Source organism: Etheostoma spectabile, unplaced genomic scaffold (genome assembly GCF_008692095.1).
Source record: "Etheostoma spectabile isolate EspeVRDwgs_2016 unplaced genomic scaffold, UIUC_Espe_1.0 scaffold512, whole genome shotgun sequence".
Lineage (NCBI taxonomy): Eukaryota > Metazoa > Chordata > Actinopteri > Perciformes > Percidae > Etheostoma > Etheostoma spectabile.
Window position 1 is genome coordinate 32,225 of NW_022605624.1, and position 12,647 is coordinate 44,871.

The 12,647-nt window shown below is 38.9% G+C and overlaps 1 protein-coding gene across 1 annotated transcript; it reads left to right on the plus strand.

Moving 5' to 3' along the window:
- The first annotated feature begins 7,514 nt into the window (after positions 1-7,514).
- zgc:171929 (putative transcription factor ovo-like protein 3) lies at positions 7,515-12,647 on the plus strand. The gene is made up of 4 exons (XM_032511908.1): positions 7,515-7,826; positions 8,060-8,292; positions 10,803-10,992; positions 12,220-12,647. The coding sequence occupies exons 1-4, from the start codon at positions 7,727-7,729 to the stop codon at positions 12,540-12,542; spliced, it is 846 nt and encodes a 281-aa protein (XP_032367799.1). The 5' UTR covers positions 7,515-7,726; the 3' UTR covers positions 12,543-12,647.

Here is a 12,647-nt window from a genome sequence, read left to right on the forward strand (position 1 = left end):
TGTAACACCTATATTCCCAATGTAACTTGCATTTAATTGTGTTGTTCATTTAAAAATGTTGACATTTAAACGTGTATGCAATGTAATCCCTAGATGGGGAGTTATAGTACAACTGCCATACAACACGGGGTGAACAATTGGCAAAAGTAGTTCTTACTTCGCAGGAAGCCAACAATGTATTTCAGTTAGGACCACTTTATAAAAATAGATTCATTCATCAGGAGTTTGTGTTTATTATATACTCATGTATTATATTGTAAGGATTATCTTTTTATCTTTAGGGCCCGAGTGCCAACAGTAGGGAAGGCCCTATTGAAACTGAAGAAATTATTATTACTCTTTCTGCTGGCAAATGAAAGGCCTTTTTGAGGGACTTAACATATTCAAAAACTCGCCAAAATTGGCGGACGCATCAAGCCTGGTGAACAAGTACGTATTTTAAGCGTTTTGGGAATAGACGCCCAAAAATGGCTCGCTACCGTCCCCTAAAAAAGAAAAGAAATTGAGCCTCTGCAGTACATTTAATTTAGACTAACGAAACATGTTACACATATGTAACATGCCAAGACGTACAAAAAAAGCTCATTGGAGCCTTACCCTTAACGCTACAGGAAGTCCGCCATTTTTAACTGGATGTTCAACATTTTTGCGATTTTTGCCATTTCCATGTTGTCCTTAAAAAAACTCCCCCTAGAGATTTCATCCAAGCGTCTTCAGATTTGGTCTGTGCCATCTTAAGATGTTAAAGATGAAAAGTTATTAAAAGAAAAACATTTCGTCATAGGGCATGGCCATGGCTGAGGGCCATTTTGTACGTTTCACCATCCAACAGGAAGTGGGTGTAACACAGGTGTACATTGTCCAACTGGCTCGAAACTTTTTACGATTCATAAGACTCCAACTCTGAGGACATTTACTGGACAAAATTGAGTCAAAGTCATAGCGCCCCTAGTGGCAACAGGAAGTAGGGCCAAAACTATACGTGCTATACTTTCATCCGGTCAACTTCAAATTCGGTCTGTGTCATCTAAAGACCTCAACGATGAAAGGTTATTAAAACTAAAACTTTTCATTCAACGGTGTCGGCATGACATTTTTTAAGCATTTATCGATGAACAAAAAGTTGTTGTAACTTGAGTGTGCGTTGTCATATCTGCTTGAAATTTCTCACGATTGACAAAGGTCCAAGCCAAAATGGACTTTTGGCCATAGTGCCTCTCGCTGGCAACAGGAAATCAGCCTTACATGACAAACTTCATTCGATTTACATGATGCTTATAACGTGTGGTCTACATGGGATATTGAGCCCCTCCTATACTTAAACCATGGCCGTGTGCTCACTTCACGCCCAATTTTATGGCTTTTGAACTGTTTAAGGTAGAATCTTAGGTGTTTGGTATCACTGATGAACTCAGCAAACACTTCCTTTTGAATTGGTGATGGTTTGCCCCGCCCCATATCCGTTCCAAAACCAACTTTTTCAAACTCCTCCCAGGCCGTGTGAGTGATCTGCATTAAAACCTGGTAAGTAGCATCTCCAGGTGGCCCTGATAAAAATTTACTAAAATAATTTTGCAACGTATGCGCATTTGATGCTCAAACAAATTTACCTAGCTAGTTACAAAACATATATCTACGGAAGAAGATTAGGGCCACTGGTGGAAAATGTATGCGAGTCCTGAGAATAAAGTCAGAATTCTGAGATTAAAGTCAGAATTCTGAGATTAAAGTCAGAATTCTGAGAATAAAGTCAGTACTCACATACATTTTTCACCAGTGGCCCTAATCCTCTTCCGTATATATCATGTCTCGGCCAAATTAAAAGTTATCAGCATAAGATTTGTTCGAGGTCCCATCATTGTCCGAGGGCCCACTAGGATAGTCTATCAAATTTGACGAAGAACGACCATTAGGAGGCGCTACAATCAACGTTAATTTTTTTTGGCCTATAACTCACTTTATTTAAATGGGAAATATGCAATTTCAATATCTCTGCCATAGTAAAAGCAATCGACATGAAACTTGTGATACTTGTTTGGCATGCCAATTTTAGCGAAGATCGGCCATTAGGGGGCATTGTTGCCAACGTAGACTAGTCCCGCTTTCGGACACACCCCGGGTGACTGCCGCAAGGAGGCTTGGACCCTGTCATAACTGCTTGCATTTGTAGTTCAACTTTTATTCCTCTATTTGTGTATTATTATTTGGTTTTTGCATGTTTTATTTTCATCATGATCATTTTTTATTGCTCTTTAATGTTTTGTTTAAAGCCCTTTGAATTGCCTTGTTGCTGAAAGGTGAAATAGAATAAAGTTGCCTTGCCTTACAACCTCAGCCTGTCAGTCAGTCCCCAGGGCATACAAACCAATGTTATGCCTGCTTGTCTCACAGAAGTATAACGTCAACAGCATCGTACTGCTTTCAGCTCGCCATTAAAGTCATATCACAGTGAAAAGTGTTTGCGTGAAGTTTTGAAAAACTACAACCCCACTACTTTATAGAAATAAAGTTAACTGATTATTGTTTTCATTCTATCTCTTATGGATCTTATCTCCTCTGGATTACTCTCCATTGTGCTTTTTCTGATTCTGATTCTTATAGAATAAACAGATACAATAAGTGAAGCTAAAGAAGCAAAGCCGTTCTAACTTAAAGAGGCAGGAAGGGTGTGGCAGACAATGAAAACACATCAACAGTTAAACATGGCCTCTTGTATGTTCCTGTTCAGACTGGTCATTTACCTGAAGCAAAACAAACAAAATCTCTCGTCTTTATCAAGCCATTGTTGATGGCTCTGTAAAGCTAATCTTTGATTGTGTGAATATGTTAAACAAAGTTAAAACAGCTTTTGCCAAGACCAACAGGGGTGCATGTAAATGTAAACATCAACCATATTACAAAAAAAATATTTTCGATGAACAGTACTTTGTTTTTTATGGTTAGGCTATCCATCCATAATCAACATAGCTCATATAATGGTAAAACAGTCAGTAGACAAAGAGGCTGGAATTAGGTGTAACTTGAAAGGCCAGTTTTTTTGTCTAGTTCATGGAAAAGTGAAGCTACGTCTTTGCCATTTAATTTCCATGCTGCAGCACGCAGACTGGTGTTTTGCATAGTTAGAGTGCAGTTCTGGAAGGCTACAACACACAGTACAATGAACAGTCTCAGCAAGCACTAGGAAATGCTACCAGAACATATCATTCCATATTATTGCACAGTATAAAGAGAATTATTATTTAAAAGGCACATATAATTACTGAAGACATCTAAACTTACAGGGTTTCTACAGGTATAAACAAGATTTTAATTGGACTTTTTAAGAGATTTTACACTGCGCTATTAGTGTCTAATTCACTAAACAACAATATTGTAATTAATTATTAAATTATATAATTATTTTAGGAATTAAGAACGACTGTATATTTTTAAATCCACAATAAAACAAACTAACATACCCTTTTAATTATTCCAAAGTACCCCTAGAGGTATACGTAACCCTATTTGAGAAACACTCCCCTTTTTTCTGCCGTGGGGGCATCCAACGGGCACTTTTACAACATTTTTTTTACATGGGGGCATCCCATGAGTCCACCAGTGGCTCAAAGTTTTGTTAAATCTGTATTCAAAAGCAGGGCCCTGCTTTTTATTAAAAGTGTCTTGAGATAATTTCTGTTGTGATTTGGTGCTATATAAATACAATTAACTTCACCCAGTGAGCCTTGAGCAGCACTTTAACTTTCTGGGGTCCGAGGGTAAACATGCTGTACTGTATGTGCTTACAACTAGAACTGCAAGCAGTTATGACGGGGTCCAAGCCTTATTGCGCCAGTCATCCCGACGCGAGTCGACGTCGATGAACTGTTGTTTGACAATACTTTAAACATCAACAATAACTGACATAACCCAACATTGCTTAAAGCACCTTTAATTGATTGAGTAAAAAATCCAAAACCGATCTACGTCGACAAAAGCGCCAAGTAATGGCCAATCTTCTTCATGTGTTGAGTTATCTGCCAAAACACAAACGTTGATTATATGTCCCCACTAATGGCAGATGTAGTGCAATGTTGAACTATAATCTTAACCTTTTTGCTGATAGAATTTAAATTGACTGAAATATGATACATTTCATGTTTGGTAGCCAGCTAGGATAATTTGTTTGGTCGACAGAACCAGAACCCAAAGCGTAACAATGCAAAACGCAAACATCAGGAAATATCGAGAGGTGTGAGCCGCAAGGTATGTGGTACATTGCTATTACAAATATCCCAGAGACCAAAAGGATTTTTGACAACCTCTGGTCAATCTGATTTCATTTTCTATAAAAGCTTGTAAAACATCAACCCTGTTGTCCATATTCAATCTTTGAACATCATCAAAAAGGTTGTAGAACCATAAAGACATATAAATATAAATAAATGAAACCGAACATGAATCTCACAGATATACTGTATATTGATATTGCACACACACAGCAATGCCAAACAAGCATTTGTGTTAACAAAACAGTTCTATATATTTTGAGTCATCCAGTGCAAAAATAAACAGATTGAACATTATAACTCATATAAAGGACAAATAATTTACATTTCTTACATAGAGTGTATCAATCTTGCATGTAACAGTACGGATTAATTGCACAATGACCCTGAAAAACTCTGGGCTTCTAGTCTGGATACAAAAACTTCTGTAAGGGATAGGAAGACAACAAAGACATCAGCAGAGCCACTATAAGGTTTTAGCTCCAAAAGACAGTATGTTTCTACTAGTTATATTATTGAGTTACAAAGTTAAGAATCAGAATTGCCGTTTGGGGTCATACTGGACGCACTTGGCCTCAGAAGGAATAAAATGGCCCAAAATTGTCTATGTTGATATATAGAGCCCCCCAATGGCCTGTCTTTACCAAATTTGAGGCGGGTATGGCTGCAGCCTGGAGCGCCCCATGTCATGCCGTCCTGTCTCATGCCATCCCGTCTCATCCCGAGGTGTGTCCAACGGTAAATTCAGAGGGTCAAAAATACAAAATCGCGAATAATTTTCCAGATGGTCACGGGTAAATTTGTGACCACGTTGTTGCAATCAATTGAATTTTTTTTTTAAACTGTTAAAGCAACAATTTTTTCATGTTTGCTCATTTCTGAATGTTATTGTTGTGTTGTTCCCTGATATTAATGGAGCCTACATTTGATGAAACCTGCATCAGCAACTCAGCCATTTCTGCCAACTAACAGCAGGATTTCCTGAGGAGGGATAACAAGGATCTGCACACACAAGAACAAGAATACAAAAATAAACATGTTACACTCTTTCCAAGAGTCCTTTTTAATTTGATATGCTATATCGTTTTCATCCTTCACAGGGACATTGCTGCAAATACAATGTACTTATCAGCATGGCGAGAGGGCATGAGGCGGGAGGCTCCAAGTTGCAGCCATAGAAGGAATTTTTTTGTTTGCCTACTATCTGCATTAATTTTAGAGACAGACATATATTTTTTAAACTTTTTAAAAAACACCCAATATTTCAAGTATTTTATTCATTAGCATGATAGTTGACACAAGCTTTTACTTTGAAAAGTAAGAGAGATAGCCTATTGTTTATTAGCATTTTATCCTAGATGCAAGCTTTTATTTTGAAAAGTAGAAGCTCTGGGACGGCACCAGCCGGGATGGCAGAAGGATTTTTTAATTTGTCTTTAATCTGCATTTATTTTAAATACGGACATATATTTTAAGTGTTTTATTCATCAGTATGATAGTGATAGTATGATAGATTTGGACCAGTGCTTAAAATGGCACACTGCCATCATGTACAGTTAAGGCTGTAGAGTGAGTTTTACGCAGAGAAGAATAATGGTGGAGGAGGAGGAAAATAATCCTCAGAAAAACAATAGGGTTCCACAGCCCTGCTGTGTGGACCACGTAGCTTTGTTCCCAGCCTCTCGGGCTTGGACCCCTTAATAAGTAACACACATTCAAATAGTATTTTTTATGAATTTAAAAGTGAACATCAAACATAGAACACTGAGCATCAAACATGTTTAAATGTAAATGGGAAGACCTGACCAAACATACTAAAGTGTGAGCCCATGCAAAACTCAGAATGCATGCTCATCTGGAGCCTGACAAATGTGGGATGTTTATGGTAAAGCGCAAATAAATAAGCTCAAAAATATATACATATTGAAGTACAGAACAAGTGTTACTTAAAATATAAATTATTTAGAAAGGAGTGTGTTGTTAGAAAATGAAAATCCGGTACCGAGATGTACCTGTGAAAAGTTTCATCTAAGTCCTGTAATTTAACACGTTTAACATATTTTGTAACACTTTTTTTTCTAAAAACACAGTATTTGGAAGTGCACACATTAGAAATTATAACATAGATTAAAATTATTATGTTTCTCTTATAATAGAAATATTGTAATCTAAACACACGACAACCTGCTGAGATTTGCCAGTGGAACTCCTGACCCCCTGAGGGTTAAAGCAGCAAGGAAGTTTCTTTATTACTTACCAATTTGAATATTATGGCCACAGATTGTTTCCACTGTTACCATCCAATTGCCAACCACTGACAGATAAACTTGAATAGTTCAGCTGTTCAATTTTTACATGAATAAAATATATATTATACTACATATTGGAACATTGGACAGTATTGTGAATGCAGTTTTTGAAATGTGGGACATACACTGGCTAAATGTAGAAGGGAGATGGGACTAAAGTATGTTTCTACTAACCTACAGTTTGTTCTTCTTGATCATCCTGATGTTCTTGGAGTGACCTCTATTGCTATTTGCATGATGGGGTTTAGTCTCGAGCTACATTTGTATTTGCCATGCAGAGTCCAGTGAAATAAGATCCTCGCAGTTCATTGTTCTTTACAAATGCACTTACTGTGCAGACAATTGGACCAGGTTGTGCAGTTTACTTTCAAATAATTTCGTTCATAAGCAGACTTTTCAACAGAAATAAAATACTCTGATTTGACAGTTTTGGAAATTTTAATACATACATTTTTACATCACCTGTTTCTGTCCAGGGTTGCAGGGGCTGCTGCTTATCTCAGTATTGACAGAATAGAAAGTATCATCAGGTATGTGTAATCATGCAAAGATCACCGTCAGCAGACAGCAAGTGCTTAAAAGTGTGTGTGAATGGCCTTTGTGTTTTTTTTTTGAAGCTCTGTAATCCCACCAACAATTGCAAGAGAAAGAGGCTAAAAAAAGAGAAAGGGCTGATTTACCTAGCAGTTAAGGCTGTGGCTCCTCTGTACTTGCTCCTGTTACTCAGACCGTGCCCTTTGTCTGGAGCCAGGACTTGGTCCGAGGCACAAATTTGCATTCCAAGGGCCACTTGAATGCGAAACTCCCCGGATTCTCAGTACCTGACATGCAAAACCAGTGGGGGACCAGTTAAAATGGCGCACACATACAGTCAACACAGGTGTACTCCAGTCATGAGCATTCTACCCCCCTTCTTTAGAGCTCCAAACCTCACCACTCTTCCCAGAGAGTGTTATGGAAATAAGCACTGTGATTTTGCTGGGATACAGTACCTACAGATTGCTGAGGGTTGGATATAAGGATTGGAAGTAAGGTAATATCTAGGTTGGCAGATAAAACTAAAAGCAGTGTGTGTGCAAGGATCAGAGGTTGAGGGACGGATCAACGGAAGTTGAAGAAAAAGACAAATAAGAGATAAGAGAATTCAAAAGGATGCCTAGGTCTTTCCTTGTTAAAAAGAAACGTGGGGCATGTGGAGCATGGCAATGGAAAGAGCCAGAACAGCTTGAGTGGAAAAAAGATAACACAGAAGGTAAGAATTTAAATAACAAATCTTTAAATGTTTTTTCAGCTGTCAGAATTAGGCAGAACATCAAAGTTGGTTTGTCCGTGTTAAAGTGTAGCATGTATTTTTTGTTGTTGTGGTATGTATGCATGTATGTATGTATGTATTTATATGTATCTACGGGATTTGTATATGGTCATTCATTAGAGTTTGTTAATTTACTTATAAACAAAACAATTGTTTATTTTTATCCATTTTAGTGAGTGAAATTGCTACGGCACAGATACCCTGCAGTCCTGACACCCAACAACCTGCAACTGTGCCTCAGTCAGTAGCCACCATAGGGTGTGGGACAGCAGCTGGAATGACAGTGTCAGTACCTTTTGCAGCATCAGGAGGACCAGGAGCTGACACTAAGCCGGACTGGTCAACGTTTATGCTAAGGGGCTCCTTCTACCATCCAAGTGCCCTGGCACTGGTCAACAGAGCAAAGGTAAGGTCAGGCTTTTCTTGTCAAGTATAGTGTCACTCCTATATTATGACCAAGTTTACTGGGCTTCTATACAAATGTTCACCCAACTTTTGGCATGTTTTTGTACTCTATACTGATAACTATCATATCTAGTATCAGCTAGTGAATAGCTAGGAATAGGACAGCTGACAGCTTGGAAAGACAGTTTACTGAAGGAAATGGACTTGACTGGAACACATGGACTAGCAATCCCTGGTGGCAGCAGCTTACTATGTTAGAGTGTATCATTTACAGCCCAAGCCCATTATTTACCCCAAGACTCAGTGAGAACAGGGGTGAAAGATGATTCACAGGCAGTGCTATCAACCTTGAAGTGGAACACACCTCAAAAAGGGAAAGCACTTCAGTGGGAGCCACAGTATTAAAGGTAAGGCCTTATCACACCAGGGAGGTTTTCTGAGTCCAATTAATTCACACATAAATGTTTTAAACGGTTGCTTTTACACAGAAAACCAATATTACACAGCGATAAAGTGAAGTAACGAGGTAAATTCTTCTGAGCTTTTGCACCGCAAATAAAGGCAGCAACCAATCACATTGTGTTGTATACTTATGAGAATTATAAAACAACAACAAGGAAGCTGTAGTCCGAAACATCAATTGTATGTTCTGTATGTCAAACTTAAAACATTTTCACACCATATTCATAGATTCATTTTCTCTAATTTCTTATTAACTGTCCTTTTTAGCACCTGATCAGGTCTGAATTAACAATTTCCCACATGGCCTTTACGGTAGCCCAATTCATTATACTATTACAGTATTTGGGTTTCTGCCCATAACACTTCTTTTTCCTTGGCGGCCTACTCTGCAGCACAGTGCTACCTTCTGCTTTGTCCTTAGTGGCAGGGCTGCATTATCCTGTGAACTTTGGTTACTGGTCACTGGACTTCACACTCATTCAAACTGTAGCAGCAGTCTTTCCTTTAAAGGCCATTATACACCAGGGGCGTGATGAATATTTCGCATCAAAACTTTACAGGCAGCTGTCTTTGTCAAGGTTGAAAGGAGACATTTTAGGGTTTGTAACACAAGGCCAAAGGCTAGGCAGCTTTACATGTATAGCACATTTCCGCAACTGGGCATTTTAATGTTCATTACATAAAACATTAAAGAGCAGTTAAAGACGATTAAGAAAAAGATAAAATACAAAAAGAAAAGTTACAGTGCAGTATAAGGAATGAAACATTAAAGAGCAGTTAAAACAACTAAAAATATAAAAGCAGCAAACAAGATTTAGGCTGCTCTATACACGTAATCCTCCCTCAATCCTTGCCGATCCCAGAATGGGCCCGTCCCACCGGTCTCACTTTTTAACCCTCTCTATATGATTATATAGATTGTAATATAGTTTTAACAATGCTACTTCAGTATAGGAAATTAACAATTATTTAAAGAATGGCAAAACCAAAAAATAAAGGTCTTCAACCTTGATTTAAAAGAAATGCAAGTAGTGACAGACCTGCAGTTTTCTGGGAGCTTCTTCCAGATATGTGGAGCATATAAACTGAAAGCTGCTTCCCCCTGTTTAGTTTTAACTCTGGGGACAGCAAGCAGACCGGTCCCAGATGACCTGAGAGGTCTGGGTGGTTCATAGTATAGTAGCAGATCTGAAATGTATTTTGGCCCCTAAAAGATAGTTTTAGAGGTAGTAAAGTCAAGGCAGCAACAGGAGATCTTTGGAGAGTGAAGGCAACTTCCAAGACAGTGGAGGAGGGCTACAGAAATTGAGAAAGAAGGCAGTAATGTGTTAGATTGACAACTTTAAGGAAAGCAGAAAGCCTTAAATATCAACAGAAAAGGACTGAGCTACGGCAACTATTTTGCAAAGGGATAGTAAGGAAAAGTGAAACACTGAATGGGACTTATAGGGAGTTAGAGGCTTACTTAGTAAAGCTGTACACTGATGGGGTAAGGGAGTTAGCATAACCATTAGATATGCCCTCCATTGGGGTAATAGCATCAAATGCATCTTAAAGCCCGCACTCTAAGAGATGGAAATAGTAGTACGTCAGCATCCGTCCGCTGGACCTAATGGTGTACCCTATAGGCTGTAATAATCCTCTGAACATGTGAGTTTTGTGGAGCCTTATTCGAGCAGCATGGATAAAGCCGCGACGCATGGTCCAGAAAGGATCTTTAGGCCTAAAGAGAATTATTCAGTTTATATAGGACAATTTAGGCCTATCTGTCTTCTTAAAGTAGAAGGTAAGATTTTAAATTTTATTTTAGTTTAGTCGTAGCGAGATAGTTTTGGTACCTAGAAAGGATCAAGCTAATCACCACCTCAGTGTAGAAAGCCAAAATACCAGGTGTTTGTGCTTGGAGCACACCAGCACTATTAGGCATACTGTGTATTGATAACTGTTAAGACTGCACAGTTTTCCTTGTAAGTTAACTAGAGTAAGAACAATCCTGATGCTGATCATCCATGTTTTCATATTCATCAAGCAGTTATCTCTTTCTACCAGCCCCGTCCCCGTACTTCCCCCAGCTCAGGTGACTTTGTGTGCTCGGTGTGCCACAAGATATTCCCTCTGCAGCGCATGTTGACTCGACACTTGAAGTGCCACAGCCTGGTGAAGAGACATCCTTGTCGATTTTGTGGCAAAGGATTCAACGATACCTTCGACCTCAAGAGGCATATGCGAACACACACAGGTCAGGAATAAACTTTACTCACACTCACACACACACACACACACACACACACACACACACACACACACACACACACACTAACAGACAGTTTTAGAAACAAGTAATGTCTGCTGCATCCTATAGGCTTTCTTTGAAAATCCTTTACATAAATCAAAGTATTAGACCCACATTTTAAAAATACTCTGTTACAATCAGAAATTATTAAAGCTGCAAGTGCAAGTCGGGGGGTGGCGCAACCGGCCTTCCGCCATTACCCCCTACCATCTGGGAGGGGTAAAGGCCCATTTATCACTTCTTGCAGCTAAAATTACGCCACGGTTCAGATAAAGGTTCTTTGATCTTTACAAAATTTGGAAGTCAGCCATAAAAAAAAGACAAAACGCCACACACCGGTGAAAACAACCTGACGGTTGTGTTTAGGAAAGGAACAACAGCAAAAGGAAGGAGGAGGACAGCAACAACAAGGGGACGGTTATGATTAGGAGAAGAAGAATGCGAAAAGTCCCAAAAACCTCCTCCTCCGATTTTCAATACAACTTGCTAAAGTAATTGTGCTGTTATCACGAAAGACGCTTCTAATTGGAATGCATTCGTTTAACATTGGTGCTCACCACTACAAAAATGTGTGAAAATCGTGTACCTGTACATGAATCAATAGATGAAATAATGTTACCATTTCACGAATTGCCATGAGAATGGGCTGGGCTAGAACAGGCACAATGATGGTTAATGTTTTGTTTTACTAGGAAAATAAATGCACTTAAATACTACTGCAGGAAGTTCTATTACTATTAAACTTCAAATTAGGCTACTTTTTCCTCAAATGACATAGGCCTGTTAATTTGACAACATTGCATATTTTAGTTTGTGTTTGCAATGTGACTTGAGATGGCTCTGCTGTAAAAGATGAATAAAGATTAGAGTTGTCAGCTGTTTGGCCGAAAGCTGACAATTATGGAAAGCTCTGATCATGAAACCTTAATAAAATCCTACAATTAAAATACATAATAATAATCAAAAGTTAAGGGATACTGTTGATAGCACCCACACCCCTTCTTCCAAGGTTTATGAGGATGTAGTGTAGCAGACCTTACTATATGGCGCTGTAGACACACAGTAGGTCTGGCAATGCAAGACTACTAAACCACTGATTCCAATCCAAATGTATAAATGCATCCCCACGAACTTGCACTGGAAAAAAAACTCTTTTCTCTCACCCTGATGCAGGTATACGTCCCTACAAGTGTGAGCTATGTGAGAAAGCCTTCACACAGCGTTGCTCTCTGGAGTCCCATATGAGAAAAATTCATGGTGTTCACCAACAGTATGCCTACCGCCAGAGACGCTCCAAGATCTTTGTATGTGAGGACTGTGGTTACACCTCAAACCGCCCTGATGAGTATTTCCTTCATGTAAGACAGTGCCACCCTGGCAGTCCTGCCCTCCGAAGGTACTACCGCCGCCAGGTCCATGAGAACAGCAGCTTTGCTTCAGAAGACAGTAAACTCAACCCCTATTTGCTGTACTCAGCCCCTGCATACTACATGTAGATCTCATTCTAATTCTAAAAGACATTGTATTGGATCATTGCAGTGGAGCTCTTTCAAGTAGTTCATAATAGACATTTTAAGGAATTTTTGAATTTGTATTCAACT